We start from the raw sequence: 20,193 nt of genomic DNA on the forward strand, positions 1-20,193 counted from the left end.
ACAGTCAAGCCATTGTGACATCACTGATGAGGTTGGCTCTTAGGCATTGGTGGACTGAGGCATTATGACATCACAATCTCAGCTCTGGTTAAATCACCGCAGCTCCTCAGTACCTTTCCGCTCTCATCTCTCCCTACACTCCTCCCCGTGAACTCCGTTCGCTGGGTAAATGTCTCCTGTCGTCCCCCTTCTCCCCCACTGCTAACTCCCGGCTCCGTTCCTTCTATCTCGCTGCTCCCTATGCCTGGAATAAACTCCCTGAGCCAGTACGTCAGGCTCAGTCTCTGGCTGTCTTCAAGTCTAGGCTTAAAGCCCACCTCTTTGCTACTCCTAACCATGACTCTCTTACTCAACACCCTCACTTATCACCCCTAGCTGTCTGTTCGTCTGTCCAATTTAGATTGTAAGCTCTGTTGAGCAGGGACTGTCTTTTCATGTTAATTTGTACAGCGCTGCGTAAGTCTAGTAGCGCTATAGAAATGTTTAATAGTAGTAGTAGTAGTATGAGCCAAGTATAGGACAGTCAAGCCATTGTGACATCACTGATGAGGTTGGCTCGTAGGCATTATGACATCACAATGTCAGCTCTGGTTAAATCACCGCAGCTCCTCAGTACCTTTCCGCTCTCATCTCTCCCTACACTCCTCCCCGTGAACTCCGTTCGCTGGGTAAATGTCTCCTGTCGCCCCCCTTCTCCCCCACTGCTAACTCCCGGCTCCGTTCCTTCTATCTCGCTGCTCCCTATGCCTGGAATAGACTCCCTGAGCCGGTACGTCAGGCTCAGTCTCTGGCTGTCTTCAAGTCTAGGCTTAAAGCCCACCTCTTTGCTACTGCTTTCGACTCCTAACCATGACTCTCTTACTCAACACCCTCACTTATCACCCCTACCACTGCAATTTCCCCACCCCTAGCTGTCTGTTCGTCTGTCCAATTTAGATTGTAAGCTCTGTTGAGCAGGGACTGTCTTTTCATGTTAATTTGTACAGCGCTGCGTAAGTCTAGTAGCGCTATAGAAATGTTTAGTAGTAGTAGTAAATAGGGAAGGGGCAGTGCTGGGTGTGTGTTGTAATCCACCATTCTGTCACCTCCCCTCTTCCTAGGAAGGTTACATGTGGCCTGTGGTGGGAGCCCGTCGTGTGCTCTCATTGGCTACAGAGGCAACAGGTGCATTCATACAGCCCTGTGCAGACATCTCACTTGCTTCACTGGGGCCACACGACTGGACCATGTGAAACCCAAGGTCTAGGGAGCAGGCATGATGGAGAGGGGCAGAGAAGTCTTGTATAACTTGCTCACTGTACCACCTTTCAAATCAAATATCAAAGCAGTGAGAAATGGCGAAATCAGGGAGAGAGAGCATGGTGAAGGTGGAGAAAAAGTGGGGGAGGGTGGGATGCTGGACATGGATGAGGGAAGAGGGACAGGTTCAGTCCCCCCCCCCCCCCCCCCCATGTTTCAGAAATCAGGATGGAGCCTTGAGCCCAGAAAAAAAAACAGTCCACCCAGTTTGATCAAAGAAGCTGATCTAGCCCTCATTTTGTCTCACTGCATGCTGGGATTTGTAGTTTTGATTAAGTAAGAAAACCAGAGGGGACAATCCACCAAAAATGCAAAGCTGGCAACCTGTTCACTACGAATTTTTATAACCCAGAGACAGTTGCATCCAATATAGTAGCATTTTGTTTTATGGACTGGAGGAGTGGAGGAGATGCCTAGTGGTTAGTGCAGTGGATTTGATCCTGGGGAACTGTATTGGGCAATCAAGCCATTGTGCCATCACTGATGAGGTTGGCTCTTTTTGGTGGAATGAGTGGAGGAGTAGCCTAGTGGTTAGTGCAGTGGGCTTTGATCCTGGGGAACTATCGGGCAATCAAGCCATTGTGCCATCACTGATGAGGTTGGCTCTTATTGGTGGAATGAGTGGAGGAGTAGCCTAGTGGTTAGTGCAGTGGGCTTTGATCCTGGGGAACTATCGGGCAATCAAGCCATTGTGCCATCACTGATGAGGTTGGCTCTTATTGGTGGAATGAGTGGAGGAGTAGCCTAGTGGTTAGTACAGTAGACTTTGAGCCTGGGGAACTGAGTTCAATTCCCACTGCAGCTCCTTGTGGCTCTGGGCAAGTCACTTAACCCTCTATTGCCCCTGGTATAAAATAAGTACCTGAACATATGTAAACCGCTTTGAATGTAGTTGCAAAAAACCTCAGAAAGGCGGTATATCAAGTCCCATTTATTAACTGTAGAATCTGAGCCCTGTAAAATGATGAGCGATTCTCTCCAGGACAGCCATGTTCACATTTCTCCATTCATTTAGCCAGAGAACCAGATGGAGCTTTGCCATACAGAGTGCAGCCATAATTAGGTGCCCAGAACCAGCCTACAGAACGAAGCTCCCTCCTCAGTTTACCACCAGAACCCAACTCTGCATGCGGTGGGGTGAAAGGGCTGGAGGTGCTGTTCTGGACACCATGACTGATGCTTCTATTTATTAAAATGCAGTTGCTCAACCAAAGAAAATACCACAAGTAATGAAGAAACTAATTGTTCCAGAAAGATAAACAATGAGACTTTCACTTGTTTTCTAAAGGACAACACGGAGTGACTGCTGCGAGGAGATCCCTCCCAAATCTTAGGGGCCACAGACGCCCATTTCCCACATGCAGATAATTCAAGGGCAGCTCCCTGTCTCCTGCCTGAGACTTCTGAGCACGTGCAGATACGTCTCAATGGGCCACCCCTGCAAAGACATGATTACCCTTATCCCTCATTTGGCCTGTTTGTCTGTCTTGATTAGATTGGAAGACCTGGGGCTGTGGTCTGCGCTGGGGGTGGGGGGAGCTGCCTCCCCCTTCCACAGCAGCTTGGTGATTTTATCCCCAAAACCAGGAGTGCAGGAAAAACAGGACTGGAGCAAAGGGACGTTTAGAGTTATAGACAGAGTGAAATGCAACTCTTTTAAACCAGTGGTTCCTAAATCTAGGCCTGGATTTCAGGATCTCCGCAATGAATATTTATGAGAGATTTGCATGCACTGCCTCCACCTCATGCATATTCATTCTGGATATCCTGGAAACCTGATTGGTTAGGTGAGTCCCACGGACTGGACTGAGAACCCCTGGTATAGAAGGAAAGAGTGAGAGCAGTCCAGAAAGATAAAGAAGTTGGACAGCGGGGCACAAGGCTGCTTTCCCCCTTCTTACACTAGTAGACTGGGACATGTGCACAGAGCTTCCACAATTACTCAAGACCAGGAGGAAAGATGAGGCCAGACCTGTTCCCGACATGGAACCATGTTTCGCCTGAATGGCGGTTTCAAGAGAAATAGTTTCTTAAGCCCAAGTACGTCTACTACTCATTAATACTGATTCAATTTTAACTGCCAGACCCTTGACCATTCTTCTTCTCATGGTGTCTACTCCCTCCAGCGTATCTACTCTATTGGTTATCTTTGTGTCATCTGCAAAAGGGCAGCCCTTCATCAATATCTCTCACAAATACATTAAACAGAATTGGTCCCAGCACCGACCCCCCCCCCCCCCCCTGAGGCGCTCCACTACTTACCTTCCTTTCCTCTGAGCGGATTCCGTTTACCGCCAACTCCTGCTACCTGTCGGTCAACCAGCTTCCTATCCAGCTCATCACTTGTGGTCCTAAGGTCAGCCCTCTCAGCTTATTCAGGAGTCTCCTGTGAGGGACCGTATCAAAGGCTTTATTGAAATCTAAGTAGATTGCATCTAACATGTGTCCTTCATCCAGACTGACCAAGCTTGGTTTTAAATTTATACTCCAAGGCAGTGTGGGATCTGTAATCCCTGCTTCTACCCACTGAAATTAAGTGCTGCAGGTCTCATAATGTACCCATAATGTCCTGTTGAAAATCCAGGACTGGCATGAAATCTCCCTCCTGGAACCAGGTAACCTGATCGCTCTGCATGAGGATGGACAGACAGACACACCTTTAACAGGTGTTCTTTCTCTAGTGAAATGTACCTAATCTAATCTTAATCCAGCATTTATACTCTGCCAACTCCTACAAAGGTTCAAAGGGGATTAGTAAACATTATAAAGAAAAGACAGGATAATGTCCTGGGAACTACAGAAAAGTAAAAAAAAAAAAAGAGAGAGCCTTGTTTCCTATGGTGCACTACTGTTTTTGGCGCATGTGTTTGTGCTAATTGTATAGACACCCATAAGAATATTATGGGTATTGTGATTTATGGGTATTGTGATAGTCACATCCAGCATAGTTGGGTTAGGGCAGTGTCAGTTTGAAATACAAGTCCCAGAAGGCATTGCAGGCAAGGAGCCAGGGGGTGAGATGAAGAACCCGGACTGGACTCCTAGCTGCAATAGGGGAAGACAAGGGTGTAAGCTGGCAGGATGTGTAGATTGGCTGCCACTAGGGGGAAAGAGAGTTAGGAAACACTGTGTGCAGGAGCTCCTCATTAGTCTAATGCTTAACTCAGCTGGTATGGGTCTGGTGGAAGCTAATGGAAGGAGAATGATTGGTTGTGAGAGCAGAAGCCAGGGGGGATTGATTAGGCAGGTGGGAAGGAGTCTCAGGAGTTCAATTCAGGAGGAGAGAGGCAGTTGCTGGCTGAAAATCCTTAGGCAAGAGAGGTCCCTAATGTACTGAAGCAGGCTGAAATCCCTTGGGTGTGAGGAAGTCCCTAAAGTATTGAAACCTCTTGAAAGTAAAGGCTGCTTTGTGATTGAACTGGGATGATGAACTGATTATCCAGTGCACAATAAACAGTAGTTCAATTCCAAAGGCAAAGAGCCCAGACTGAAGCTGACTGAGTCTGTATTGAATTCTGGTAGGTGCTGGTAGCTTACTGCTTAAAAGGGGATTACTTGCCACACACTTTCAGGTGGCTTACATGTGCTTAAGATTAAAGGTGAATGCTGCTGTTGGAACTGTGTATCAGGTAGAAACCTGCATGGAATAAAGTCCTTAAGATTGAAGTTGCTGGTGGACATTTATTTCTTGACTGTACCAGGAGCCTGTGGCTGGAGGAGATTGTTCTATCCTTGGCTGCATCTAGAGGTAGGCTCCATGCGGCTTACATGGGGCAATGGAGGTTTAAGTGACTTGCCCAGAGTCACAAGGAGCTGCCTGTGCCTGAAGTGGGAATCAAACTCAGTTCCCCAGGACCAAAGTCCACCACCCTAACCACTAGGCCACGCCTCCACTGTTGCTACTATTTGAGATTCTACATGGAATGTTGCTATTCCACTAGCAACATTCCATGTAGAAGTCGGCCCTTGCAGATCACCAATGTGGCCGCGCAGGCTTCTGCTTCTGTGAGTCTGACGTCCTGCACGTACGTGCAGGACGTCAGACTCACAGAAACAGAAGCCTGCGCAGCCTTCTACATGGAATGTTGCTAGTGGAATAGCAACATTCCATGTAGAATCTCCAATAGTAGCAACAGAATCTCAATAGTAGCAACATTCCATGTAGAATCTCCAATAGTATCTATTTTATTTTTGTTACATTTGTACCCTGCGCTTTCCCACTCATGGCATGCTCAATGCGGCTTACATGGGGCAATGGAGGGTTAAGTGAGTTGCCCAGAGTCACAAGGAGCTGCCTGTGCCTGAAGTGGGAATCGAACTCAGTTCCTCAGGACCAAAGTCCACCACCCTAACCACTAGGCCAGTCCTCCACTCAATACCTGGCAAGATCCCCAAAGAGTAGCAACGTTCCATGTAGAACCCCAAAGTAGCAAGATTCTAGAATTCTAAAGAATAAAAAGATTCCATGCAAAATTTCAAAGTGTAGCAACAGTCCATGTAGATTCCATTCAGAATCCCAAATACATAAGCGTTGCCATACTGGGACTGACTGATGGTCCATCAAGCCCAGCATTCTGTTTCCAACAGTGGCCAATCCAGTGGCAAGATCCCCAAAAAGTACAATGCATTTTATGCTGCTTATTCTATAAATAAGCAGTGGCTTTTCCCCAAGTCCATCTTAATAATGGTGTATGGATGTTCCTTAATTAAAAATGTGCACACACACACCCTCTACTAATGACTCTACAATGAAGACATGTACTAAACAAGCAGATATGGAGAAGGCTTCTACCAACTTTTTTGAAAATCTGTTTCAATCTGAATACCACTCAACTTCTTAGAAAGTCTTACCCATCCTCAACGAACTGATAAATAACCTTACTTTTTTTTTGTTACATTTGTACCCCGCGCTTTCCCACTCATGGCAGGCTCAATGTGGTAGGCAATGGAGGGTTAAGTGACTTGCCCAGAGTCACAAGGAGCTGCCTGTGCCGGGAATCGAACTCCGTTCCTCAGTTCCCCAGGACCTTACATAAATTCCTCTCTCCCCTATTAACCAGATATAAATATCTTCATTAATCTCCTGTTAACCAATGTAATTTATGAGATTCTATTTAAACATAAAATTACCAGCCAATATCTTTGTTAAATACTGATGATAAAATTTCAACTAAAACTCAGCTACTAGGCGCTCCAAAATACTAACACCCCCTTCCCCCCCTGTTTACATGCCTGCATGCAATGCAGACACAACCCATTCACAGTGAATTGACTGTGCTGGCATTACCGAACTGCCATCTGTAAATAGGGAGGTAAATTGTCTATCTCAATCAAGATGGTTTCATAAAAAAATCGATATATAGGAGATGATCTCAGACTATTTTAAGATCTTAATTATATTATATTGAGTGGAGGAGTAGCCTAGTAGTGCAGCAGACTTTGATCCTGGGGAACTGGGTTCAATTCCCACTGCAGCTCCTTGTGACTCTGAGCAAGTCACTTAACCCTCCATTGCCCCTGGTACAAAATAAGTACCTGAATATATGTAAACCGCTTTGAATGTAGTTGCAAAAAAAAAAACAAAAACAACAACAACACAAAAAGGTGATACATCAAGTCCCATTTCCCATTCCCTATTTGAAATTCTACATGAAATGTTGCTACTATTTGAGATTCTGTTGCTACTATCTGAGATTCTACATGAAATGTTGCTACTATTTGAGATTCTGTTGCTACTATTTGAGATTCTACATGGAATGTTGCTGCTATTTGAGATTCTGTTGCTGCTATTTGAGATCCTGTTGCTACTATTTGAGATGCTAGATGGAATGTTGCTAGTAGAGGAGTCGCCTAGTGGTTAGTCCAGTGGACTTTAATCCTGGGGAACTGGGCTTGATTCCCACTACAGCTCCTTGTGACTCTGGGCAAGTCACTTAACCCTCCATTGCCCCAGGTACAAATAAGTTCCTGTATATACTATGTAAACCACTTTGAATGTAGTTGCAAAAAAAAAACCCACAAAAAGGTGGTATATCAAGTCCCATTTCCCGTTCCCTATTTGAGATTGTTCATGGAATGTTGCTACTATTTGAGATTCTACATGAAATGTTGCTACTATTTGAGATTCTGTTGCTACTATTTGAGATTCTACATGGAATGTTGCTACTATTTGAGATTCTGTTGCTGCTATTTGAGATCCTGTTGCTACTATTTGAGATGCTAGATGGAATGTTGCTAGTAGAGGAGTCGCCTAGTGGTTAGTCCAGTGGACTTTAATCCTGGGGAACTGGGCTTGATTTCCACTCCAGCTCCTTGTGAGTCTGGGCAAATCACTTAACCCTCCAGTGGACTTTAATCCTGGGGAACTGGGCTTGATTCCCACTCCAGCTCCTTGTGAGTCTGGGCAAGTCACTTAACCCTCCATTGTCCAGGTACAAATAAGTTCCAGTATATACTATGTAAACCACTTTGAATGTAGTTGCAAAAAAAAAAAAAAAACACAGAAAGGTGGTATATCAAGTCCCATTTCCCGTTCCTTATTTGAGATTCTACATGGAATGTTGCTACTATTTGAGATTCTACATGGAATGTTGCTAGTATTTGAGATTCTGTTGCTACTATCTGAGATTCTACATGGAATGTTGCTACTATTTGAGATTCTGTTGCTACTATTTGAGGTTCTATATGGAATGTTGCTAGTGGAGTAGTAGCCTAGTGGTTAGGCAGTGGACCTTGGTCCTGGGGAACTGGGTTTGATTCCCACTGCAGCTCCTTGTGACTCTGGGCAAGTCACTTAACCCTCCATTTCCCCAGGTACAAATAAGTACCTGGGGCAATGGAATTTTGAACTATGAGATTATAAATCAACTCACATGTTTCCATTATGCTTATATTACCAGATCGGCTCCTCTGCTGTCTCAATGCCAAGCTTGTGCTCAGATTTCTTCCATTTTTCCTTCTTCTCCTTTGCTCCTGATGGGAAATGGAAGAGAGTGGGTGATGGAGAGGTTGAATGGGAGCCCTGACAGTGAGGATGGGGACTGGAAGAAAGGGAGGAGGTGGCAGTGTTGCTAAGGAGGGAGATGGAAAACTGGAGATCTGGAGGGAGAAATGGAGCTGAGGATGGAGATTTGAAGGTGCGAGGAGAAGGGAAGCAGAAGCTGATAAGAGAGTGAGAGATGGGAATGGAACTTAGGAGACAGGAACAGTGGTGTAGCCAGATGCTAAATTTTGGATGCACACAAAATTTCCTCTCTGCCACCCCAACTCAAAATATAAACACCTTAGCTAATGGCGATCCTCAAGCCCCGCCAGCTGAAGACCTTCTTAGAAGGTGCCCAGAACCCCCTTCTGTCAAGCTTGGCATTTGGCGGCAGGCGTTTCTGAGCCACTAACGCCAGCACCATGCACATGCTCAGTTCTTATGGATGAGCTGGCCCTGTGCAAAAACTGAGCAATGCCCATGATGCTGGCAATACTGGTTCACTGACTTCCACGCTTGGCACAAGGGAGTTCTGGGCACCTTCTGAGGAGGTCTTCAGTTGGTGAGGCTTATGGATCTCAGGAAGATGCATCAAGAATGTGCCACCCAGGCCCACCCCATAGCTATGCCAGTGGAAAAGGGAAGGGGGTAGTGGAGGGAAAAAGGGAAGGTGAGACAGTGCAATGGGGAAGAAGGAGCTGATAAGATGGGAGGGGATAAAGGAACTGGGAGAGAGTATCCTGCTCCCACAGAAGAGATGGTGAGGTAGAAGACAGCATGTGAAGGAATAGAAGCACCGGGGGGGGGGGGGGGGGAGAGGCAGGAATACATTTAGTCAGTAGGAATTATGAAAATATTCAGCCTTGGGCAGTATCCCGGAATTAATTAACAAATGAAACAAGTTTGATCTGTGTCCAAAATATCACCTTCCTGCCTGAGGGGCAATACGATGACGGCAGAGTTTTTAATAAGGTGATGAGAATGTTAATTCATCTGTCAAAACTAAATTAAAAACATCTTTACAAAACTCACCTTAACTCTTCCTACGTTACTGTGCTAAGGTGCATTTGTGTCTGTGTTCATACACACTTCTGGGACAATCACGGTACCCAAAACTGAAAATACTAGCAAAAGAAGAAAAAAAGCAAAAGAATCTCACACAGGGTGACACATAAATAAAGTAACCTCTAGAGGTTTTTGCTGTTTTCTCAGCAACCACTTGGAATTGCGATGTGAAATTTTATAGCTTTATTTGAAGTTATTATCTACGTTTCTTTGCTGAGTGGATTACCTTTATCAAATGTGACTTCACGCCTCTGGGACAGAGGTTGAAGCAGTTGGGTGCACAGTGTTCTCATCGATCCTTCCTGTTTAAGGGAAGCTTGCGTTCTGGAGTTGAATGTGTGGCTGTGAGATTGGGGGCCGGTTTCCTTGACCTTGGGGTGCTTTCCAAGACCTACTGAGCAGAGATGGCATCCATCCATCAAAGAAGACATGAAGACTGGTTAATGTACTGGAAGAGAGCTTTAAACTAAATTTGATGGGGATTGGGTGGGAAAAGCCCCAAAATCATTAACGACTCTCGGGAATGTAAGATATATCTAAAATATTTATAAAAATGGGGAAAAAAGAGCAATGTCTGGAGATCCCTTGTATACCAATGCCCGTAGTTTTGGGGAAACAAATTTCTGCATCTGGAGGTGGTAATGGTAGAAGTCGACTTGGATTCAGTGACGGAGACGTGGTTCACGGAGAACCATGACTGGGATATAGTTATACCTAGGTATAATTTATTCAGCAAAGACAGAGTAGGAAAAAGGGTGGAAGGGGTGGCATTATATGTTAGGAATAATATTAAAATGACAGAAGCACTGTGGGTTAATCTTGAAAGAAAGCATGAAAAAAAGACCCCCCCCCCCCCCACCCCCCGCTCTGAAAACATGGCGTGGTCTCTGTTATGACTTTGCATCTTACAGTGGCCTCTATTATTGATCATTGATGCTGGGCTGATAAGATCACTATTGGCTTTTTTGAAACAAATTTTTGAAGTACTTGAATAATTGATTTATAAATGATTGAAAAAATGTGATTCCACTTTTTCACTTGGAGTATGTAGCCTGATGAACAAAAGTGCAAATTTCACCCTTTAACAGTTGCTTACGTTGACTGCCACGTGGGTGTGTTAAATGTCTGAGGGCATTAATCCTTTAAGTTTAATTTTAGTGCTTTCTCCTGGCTGTATTTGTGTATAGATGTAGTCCTGCAGTGAGCTATTATGTAAGTACATGTGTTGTCACACTGGGACAGGCCGAAGGTCCATCAAGCCCAGCATCCTGTTTTTAACAGTGGCCAAACCAGGTCACAAGTACCTGGCAAGATCCCAAAACAGCACATTATGCTGCTTATCCTAGAAATAAACAGTGCATTTCCCCCAAGTCCATATTGGATTCTTTGAACCAAGTGTTTGGAAGAGTTAACCAGCAGGACTGGTTCTGGGAAGGAAGTGCAAACTGTTCTGTCCTGGAAGGGAGGTTGGACAGTTCTCTTGGGCTGGGAGGGCTTCCCTAGGGCTCTGTCTTAGGCTATAAAGACAGTCCCTTCTGCACAGAGAGCCAGTCAAGAAGAGATGATCGTTTCCCCCTGAGCCAGTCAGTCACCCTTCAGGCCAGAGAATCATGTTGACTCGACTGTTTCTTGCCTTCTTCGTTCTGCCTGTCGTGAGCAGCCTGGACCTCAAAGTGTGAGAAACTCCATTTAGTCTGTTGTTTGAATGCTTTGATTTTTAGTTTAACTGACTCAGCTCCTGGGCATTAGGTTTACTGGCCTCCTGTCCCTGAGTGCTTACTGACCAGTTCCAAGTCTGCAAAGACAGACTGACTTGTAGTTCATGGTGGGATTGGAAGGTGAGAGACCCAATCTCCAAATAGCAGGTGTATTCAGACAGCCTAATGTCTGTCTGTCTGTCTAACTGTGTTTTACAGGGTGACTGTACCCACAGCACATCCAGAGAGCAGGGACTGAGCAGGAGGGACCCTAGTGTTCCTGTAATACCTCACACAGCAGGAGTGAGTGCCCTGTGGCGGATCGCCGAGACCCTCTGTCTCATGGTGGGAATTGCAGAGTGTTTCCGTATGAGCTGAGTTCTCTTCTCACACTGTGGCTTGGATTTCTTGTAGGCTTCATGGGGTTATGTTTCAGGCTAAGTTAGAATACCCCTCTGAGTCGAAGGTCTGCATTCACCTACGTTCCCCAGGTACTCTGCTGACCCTGAACATCACTCTACAGACAGAAGCCAGCAACATCCAGATTTATGGTGCCCTGATTGAAGTGGTAGCTGAGAGTTTCAACTGCATTTCCTTTCAGGTAGGGAAGAGCCCTTCTCCCAACTGCCAGAGGGTAGAGGAGAGTCCAATGACACTCTTAAGTGGTAAGACTTGTACGTGAGTATTTTCAATGATCATGGTTTCCCTTCAACTGTTCTGCAGGTTCCTGCTCCCTCGGGGGGCATAGAAGAAGTGGCCACGGTCACTGTGAAAGCCTCAACGCTGACAGAGACATTTGAGGAAAGTACGCTGGTCGTAATACAGAGCAAAACTGCACGGACCAGGACACTGATACAAACAGACAAACCAATCTACAAGGGTGGGCAGAAAGGTAAGAGATCAGAAGAGCACAAAGAATTGGCAGACACAGGGAAAAAGTGTGGGGACAGGACACACAGACACACACAGGGAAAGAATGCGGGGATGGGACACACAGACAGACACAGGGAAAGACTGTGAGGATGGGACACACAGACAGACACAGGGAAAGAATGCAGGGATGGGACATACAGACAGACACAGGGAAAGACTGTGAGGATGGGACACACAGACAGACACGGAAAGACTGTGAGGATGGGACACACACACAGACACAGGGAAAGAATGCAGGGATGGGACACACAGACAGACACAGGAAAAGAGTGCGGGGATGGGACACACAGACAAACTGAAAGTTGTGAGGATGGGACACACAGACAGACACAGGGAAAGACTGTGAGGACTGGACACATGGAAAGGTGTGAGGATGGAACACACAGACAGACACAGGGAAAGAATGCGGGGATGGGACACACAGACAAACTGAAAGTTGTGAGGATGGGACACACAGACAGACACAGGGAAAGACTGTGAGGACTGGACACAGGGAAAGGTGTGAGGATGGAACACACAGACAGACACAGGGAAAGAATGCGGGGATGGGACACACAGACAAACTGAAAGTTGTGAGGATGGGACACACAGACAGACACAGGGAAAGACTGTGAGGACTGGACACAGGGAAAGGTGTGAGGATGAAACACACAGACAGACACACATCAACTCACAGACTCACATCTTCCTCTTCAGGAAGGTAACAAGCCCACCAGTAAGATACATAGAAACATGACCCATCCAGTCTGCCCATACTCTGTAACCCCTAATTCTTCCTGTTCCTAAGTGATCCCACATGCTTATCCCATGCCTTTTTAAATTCTGGAACAGTCCTCGACTCCACCACCTCCACCGGGAGGCCATTCTATGCCTCCACCACCCTTTCTGTGAAATAATACTTCCTTTGGTTACTCCTAAGCCTATTCCCTCTTAACTTTGTCATATGCCCCCTCATTCCAGAGCTCTCCTTCAGTTGAAAAAGGCTCTCTTCCTGTACATAAATGCCCTTGAGATATTTAAATGTTTCTATTATGTCTCCTCTCTCCCTCCTCTCCTCCAGTGTATACATGTTGAGGTTACATAGAAACATGACGGCAGATAAAGGCCATATGACCCATCCAGTCTGCCCATCCTCTGTAACCCCTAATTCTTCCTGTTCCTAAGCGATCCCACATGCTTATCCCATGCCTTTTTAAATTCTGGAACAGACCTCGACTCCACCACCTCCTCCGGGAGGCCATTCCACGCTTCCACCACCCTTTCTGTGAAATAATACTTCCTTAGGTTACTCCTAAGCCTATTCCCTCTTAACTTTGTCATATGCCCCCTCATTCCAGGCTCTCCTTCAGTTGAAAAAGGCTCTCTTCCTGTACATAAATGCCCTTGAGATATTTAAACGTCTCTATCATGTCTCCTTTCTCCCTCCTCTCTTCCAGCGTATACATGTTGAGGTTCATAAGCCTGTTCCTATAATTTTTGCGTTCAAGACCTCTTACTAATTTCGTAGCCGCCCTCTGGACTGACTCCATCCTGTTTATATCTTTCTGTAGGTGCGGTCTCCAGAACTGCACGCAGTACTCCAAATGGGGCCTCACTAGAGACTTATACAACGGCACTATCACCTCCTTTTTCCTGCTGGTCATCCCTCTTTTTATGCACCCAAGTCCCGCTCTTCCTTCGCACCCTGAAGCACTTCACCCCCTATACTGTACCATTCCCTCGGATTTTTGTGACCCAAGTGCATGACCCTGCATTTTTTGGGATTAAACCTTGTTTGCCAAATATACGGTCCATTCCTCCAGCTTCGCTAGGTCCTTCCTCATGTCATTCACACCCTCCAGGGTGTCCACCCTGTTGCAGAGTTTAGTAACATCCGCAAAGTGACAAACCTTTCCAGACAGCCCTTCCGCAATATCGCTCACAAAGACATTAAAAAGAGCCGGCCCTAGGACCGATCCCTGTGGTACTCCACTGACGACATCCTTTTCTTCAGAGCAAGCTCCATTTACCACTACCCTCTGTCTCCTACCATTCAACCAATTTTTAACCCTATCAGTTACTCTAGGTCCCGTACCGAGCAAACTCAATTTATTTATCAGTCGCCTTTGTGGAACCATGTCAAAGGCTTTGCTGAAATCCAAGTATACCACATCAAGCGCCCCTCCCACATCCAACTGTTTGATCACCCAGTCGAAGAAGACAGTCAGATTTGTCTGACATGACCTGCCACTAGTGAAGCCATGATTGCATCACATAATTTGCTAATATGATGACATCTCAATCATTACCTGGGCTAGGATCATGTCACAAACACAATTAAGCTTGCATTTTTTTTCTTATTTCCATTTCAGTTGACTTTCGGATTGTGAAATTGAATGAAACTTTTATTGCCAGTCAGGATGAGGTGAGAGAAAGGCAACACCATTCTAGGAATACATTCTCTTCATAAGACTAACTATTCCTTCCTTCCATACAAGTCAGTGGTATCACCCTCCTAAGCATGTCATTCCCATGTATAGACGTCAATGGTATCACCCTCCTAAGCATGTCATTCCCATGTATAGACGTCAATGGTATCACCCTCCTAAGCATGTCATTCCCATGCATAGACGTCAATGGTATCACCCTCCTAAGCATGTCATTCCCATGTATAGACGTCAATGGTATCACCCTCCTAAGCATGTCATTCCCATGTATAGACTTCATTGGTATCTCCCTCCTAACCGTGTGATTTGCTTCTAAAGATTTCAGTGATATCACTTCCTTATTATGATTCTAGATGATATTCTGAAGTTTCTTCTAGTCTTGCCTTTATACCTGACTTCCTTAGAATCTGTTCTCCCCACTCATTTTTCTGTGATTCTTTGATTTCTGATTCATTTTCATTATTTGTATTTTTGTCTTTTCAGTACTCTATCGTGGAGCTTCTGGTGAGTTTTCTCTCCAACTTCTTTTAATTGTCAGTTAGCAATGAATTGATTTTTCGCTATCTCTTCTTAGATCTCCTTACAGGAGCAGATACTGCCCAAATATTTTTCAAAATGGTTAAGAATTCACCTGTCCAGTCCCTTTAATCCCTTCCTTTTATTATCCAGGTTTTATTTTGTTCTTTGAAGAGAAGTGTGGTAGCCGTGTTAGTCCACTCTTAAAGGTTATCAATAGAAATCAAACAAAATAAAACATGGAAAAGAAAATAAGATGATACCTTTTTTATTGGACATAACTTAATACATTTCTTGATTAGCTTTCGAAGGTTGCCCTTCTTCCTCAGATCGGAAATAAGCAAATGAGGTAGCAGATAGTATATATGAAGTTCTTTGAAGATAAAGATTAGTATTTAGAAAGGGTGTTGAGAAGTTTTTAAACTTGCCAATTCCATTATTAGACACGCATGTAAACATGGGAATGGGAGTTTCTGCAGCTCTGTTATTTATAATAACTGACTAATTATTGTTTTCCCTGAGAAATTCATGGCCAAGTAGATGGATACAATGGAAATTGGGCACAACTTTATCAATGAATGTTCCAAAAAGAATCCCACATTCACTATTTGGTCACCAGTATTTCACTATAGGAGAGAGGCTGTGCCAAATGGTTTCTCCATGATGGGGAAAAAGTAAGAACAAAGACCATGTTGGTGGCTAGCTGTCAAGAAATGGTGCATGGTGATTCAGAGCTAGGTATAGGCAGGCTGGGTATGATGGTATCCTGATGATATGGGGAAGCCGTGAGTAATGATTTCCTGATGAGATGGAAATGGGAGATATGCTGTGTATGATGATCATTTTTCCCTCACCCGTGGCTTTATGCAGGACCCAAACCAAAACCGGATTGGTCAGTGGCAGAACGTGATCCCACAGAGTGGCATTGTACAGCTCTCTTACCAGCTAGCATCTGATCCGGTCCTGGGGACATACGGAATCAAAGTGGGGAATAATGAAGCATTCAAGTCCTTCGATGTAGAACAATATGGTAAGAATAGGAACCTTCAGAAATCGAATTAGAATCCAACATCAATCTAATACCAGGGGAGCTCCTACGGTAGCCCCTAACCTCACAGTGGTGACATCACAATGGGCTGGGACTCTTGAAAGTGAGGTCACAATGGTCTGGGACTTGGGAGTGAGGTCAGGCTCCTTTCTGCTGACAATATGGGGTAATTTTAGAAAACTTTTTCTGTGCGTAATGCCTGTGTTCTACATGGAAAAAATGTTTGTTTTTTAATAAAATTGTACAACTGCATCTGAAACACATGAGGCAGCTGCAAAATCAGAAGTGCAGAGCAGAGGAAAAGAGAATTAGCAGGTGCCTGAACAAACTTTACATAGAAACAGAAATTCAGCGCAAATTTCTTTTTACAAAAGAACCCGTCCAGTTGGAGTCACTCTCGCTCAGCTCCACCTGTCCATTTGGACTCGCTCTAGCTGAGCTCCACCTGTCCGGTTATAATAATTTCATTCTGTACTTTCCCACTGTTTTGTGTTCAATAAACTTTGTCCAGGCATCTGCTGGTTCTGTTTTTCCTCTTCTCTCTGTTTTTGGAAAGTGTGAGGCTACCTGTATATGAATTGCAGATGGGTGCCCTTGGGGGTGTGTGGTTTGGACGGAGCAGGGGCAGAATTGCAGTGTGTGTTTCGTATTTTTGAAATATGGATCTGCAGACATGATACACCTGGGCAGTTGTGTGCTGTTGTGGCTGGATGGGGGAGCTGGGGTTACAAACAAAGGTGCCTTTGTTGCCCTTATAAAAATTGGCTCCCTTTTGGGTTTCTCGCATAGGTGACTTGTTATAAAGGTGCCCGGTAGGTCAGTTTCACAGCTCTGTTCTCTTTTGCAGTATTGCCTAAATTTCAAACAACCCTTCAGCTGCCCAGTTCAATCACCATTCAGGATTCAAGCTTTCCAGCCAGCATCTGTGGCAGGTGAGATGAAAAGAGAGCCTAATGTTGGAAGAAATTTAGGGATGGATGGGGGAGGATATGGAAAGACAAGAGCTTGTAGTAGTTAAAGAGGAAAGGTGACTGTGTTGCAGGACAACTTTCCAAGACAATCCCTGATTCTTTCAATAAAAGGTGTAATAGAGAGACTGTGAGAATGCACAGAGCTCTTATCATCTTTCCAATCGCTGCTTAGTTTCAATTAAAATTAAGAGACTGTGAGAGAAATATTTTCGATGTCAGGATATTGTTTTTTTGGAAACCTGCCTTTCATAAAAACAGTTAGTACATGAATACCCCATTAAAAAAAAATCATGAAATATAACCTTTAAATTAATTTAAAAATGCAAAATAATCCGTAGCAAATAAAAATAACATCACCAGAACCTCAGGAGTAATGAAGAACAGTCGTCTTATCCGGGAAATAAAGATTTCAAAGCTTTACAAACTGTCAAATAACGTTCGGTGGAGACGGATTTCTGTTTGCTCTTCGAATGCTATCCTTCCCCTTCGAGGATCTAGTTAATACATTTCACCTTCCTAGCAATCATCATTTTAAACATTTACAATTAAAGTCTGCAATCGCCAAGTGGTTGAATAAACAATATAGCACACATCAAACTTCAGATATTCACCATATATTTGATTCTATTTCTAAAACAAAGGGACTAGGCTCCCGATTTTATTCTGTATTATTACCACCTAATCACTCAAAAATTGTGGCTATTCAAAAATATTTGGTTAATGGACACTGACCATGTCATGTCTGATAAATTATGGGAATGGTTTTGGACTAAATCCATGAAACCTATTGCAATCTCTTTTTCTATTGGCTCATAAAGCATTATGGACCCCAGTTAAACAACATAAACTAGATTCTTCCTTATCAAATCTGTGTTGGTCCTGTAATAGTGGGTCTAGGCACCCTAGAACATATATGCTTCACTTGCCCTGACCTCCAATCATTTTGGGAAAGAATGTGCACCTCCCCCTCTGACCCAACTTAATTCTCTACTTCCTGCGACACAGCAAAACTATGGACCGTATTGGACTTTAGTACTGCCCCCCTCTTTAATTCTTTGTTGCTTTACACTCACAATACTATATTGTGGATTTGTATTTTACCGAACCGGAGCCTGCCTCGCCGGTATTGTGTAAGCCATATCGAGCCTGCAACGAAGTGGGAAAATGTGGGGTATAAATGTGTTAAATAAATATAGGGTCTCCTCTCTCATTCCACCTTATAATTTTTCGTTCCGGAGGGTTAAAACAAATAGCTCTTAAATGTAATTATAAATTATTTGACACATTATTGGCTGTAGCTAGTCTGTTTTAGTTTCTGGTGGGCTAATGTGTGCACAATTCTTAAATAGGAAAAATTCCTAGCTGAACGTAACAACTCTAGGCATTTGTTTCATAACACATGGGACCCGGTATGTAAGTTTTGTCAACATAAAGACTATGGCATTGATACATGATTTATGTTGTGACCTTCTCCTTTTGTATGACTCTGTCTGCCCTCCCCTATCCTAGCCTCCCAACCACCAACCCCTCTTCCCCCCACCTGCTCCGCCACCCAATTTCAGCTAAGCTTCTGAAGGAATGGATCCTCAGAAGCTTAGCTGAAATTGGGTGGCGGAAGAGGGGTTGGTGGTTGGGAGGCTAGGATAGGGGAGGGCAGACTTATACGGTCTGTACCAGAGCCGATGATGGGAGGCGGGACTGGTGGTTGGGAGGCGGGAAATACTGCTGGGCAGACTTATACAGTCTGTACCAGAGCCGGTGATGGGAGGCGGGACTGGTGGTTGGGAGGCGGGAAATACTGCTGGGCAGACTTATACGATCTGTGCCCTGAAAAGGACAGGTACAAATTCAAGGTAAGGTATACACATATGAGTTTGTCTTGGGCAGACTGGATGGACTGTGCGGGTCTTTTTCTGCCGTCATTTACTATGTTACTATGTATGTAAGTGAACCCTTCATTATTCTTTTTATCTATGTGAGGTCGCATGGATTTTCACAATGACATTGCAATGTATGGAATATCTATATATCTTGTCTATGATTGTTTGTTGTTGGGTTTATTTGTTTACCTGATTATACTTTTTGAAAATTTAATAAACATATTTGAACTTAAAAAAAAAAAAAAGAGGAGAGGGATTTTTATCACCCTCTTTTGGAATGGCCAACTGAAAGCCGACACTAGAGGGTAATCTCTGTTTCTTGGTATCTCTCTGTCCCGACCTTTCTCTGTCTCTTGATGTCTAGGTTGCTGTCTTATGATATGTTATGCAATTCTCCCTCTCAATGTCTCTTCTTCTTTTACTGCCTCTTGATGTCTTTCTGTTTCTCTTTTGGTATCTGTTTGAGTCCTCCTTTCTCGCTCTTTCTCATTATCTCTCTCTTGGTATCTTGCAGTCTTTCTCTTAATATCTCACTATCTCTGCTTCTCTCTCTCTCTCGCTCTCTTTTGCCATCTCTTGATATCTCCTGATATCTATCTCTCCTTTTCTTTCTCTTTCTTGCTGTCTCTTGGCAGTGGCGTTCCTTGCCTGGATGGCACCCGGGGCGGAGCGCCGATGCGCCCCCCCCCCGTATGCAGCACCCCCCCCCCCCCACTAAATTACACCTTCCCCCCCCTGGCGAAATGACACCCCCCCGGGTGCAAGCCGCTGGGGGGGGGGGGGGTGCTGCGGCGCACGCCTGGTCCAAGTTCGCTAAACTTCTTTGCTCGTTCGGTGCAGCTCCCTGTACCCCGGAACAGGAAGTAACCTGTTCCGGGGCAGAGGGAGCTGCAGCGAACGAGCAAAGAAGTTTAGCGAACTTGGAGCAGGCGCGTACCACGGCACCCCCCAGCGGCGTGCACCCGGGGCGCACCGCTCCCCCCCCCCCTTGGTACGCCACTGTCTCTTGATATCTGACTGTCTTTCCTTTTCTCTCTCTGTCTCTTGGTATCTCACTGTCTCCATTTTTCTCTCCCTTGCTGTCTTTTTCTCTCTCTCTTGCTATCTCACTTTCATTTTCTTTCTCTTTCTCACTGTCTTTCTGTATCTCTTGTCTCTCGCTGTCTCACCTTTTCTATCTCTTTCTTGCTCTCTCTCTCTCTTTGTCCTAGTACCTTGATCTTTCTCTGTGTTTTCTGACTGCAGATACACCTACGGGCAGCCTGTAAAAGGATCTGCACAGTTTTCTGTGTGTCAGACTGCTTACAAATATTACTGGAGCTCTGAAAATGTGCAAGATAAGTGCCAGGAATACACTGGTAAGGTGAGTCCGAGAG

At 44.8% G+C, this 20,193-nt stretch overlaps 2 protein-coding genes across 3 annotated transcripts in view; both read left to right on the forward strand.

The window, feature by feature from the left end:
• Nucleotides 1-20,193, forward strand: part of FOXJ2 (forkhead box J2) — a 584,760-nt gene that overhangs the window by 102,456 nt on the left and 462,111 nt on the right. The gene's annotated exons all lie outside the window — the stretch shown is intronic.
• LOC115457682 (alpha-2-macroglobulin-like protein 1) overlaps nucleotides 10,890-20,193 on the forward strand; it is a 60,537-nt gene continuing 51,233 nt past the window's right edge. For both annotated transcript variants that reach the window (XM_030187222.1, XM_030187223.1), the window contains exons 1-8: nucleotides 10,890-11,021; nucleotides 11,458-11,644; nucleotides 11,767-11,935; nucleotides 14,328-14,380; nucleotides 14,886-14,906; nucleotides 15,789-15,948; nucleotides 16,814-16,898; nucleotides 20,063-20,180. In XM_030187222.1, the coding sequence (XP_030043082.1) occupies nucleotides 10,957-11,021; nucleotides 11,458-11,644; nucleotides 11,767-11,935; nucleotides 14,328-14,380; nucleotides 14,886-14,906; nucleotides 15,789-15,948; nucleotides 16,814-16,898; nucleotides 20,063-20,180 (858 nt within the window). In that variant the 5' untranslated portion in view covers nucleotides 10,890-10,956. The remainder of the gene's footprint in view (nucleotides 11,022-11,457; nucleotides 11,645-11,766; nucleotides 11,936-14,327; nucleotides 14,381-14,885; nucleotides 14,907-15,788; nucleotides 15,949-16,813; nucleotides 16,899-20,062; nucleotides 20,181-20,193) is intronic.

The sequence above is a fragment of the Microcaecilia unicolor genome, chromosome 14 (genome assembly GCF_901765095.1).
Source record: "Microcaecilia unicolor chromosome 14, aMicUni1.1, whole genome shotgun sequence".
Classification (NCBI taxonomy): Eukaryota; Metazoa; Chordata; class Amphibia; order Gymnophiona; family Siphonopidae; genus Microcaecilia; species Microcaecilia unicolor.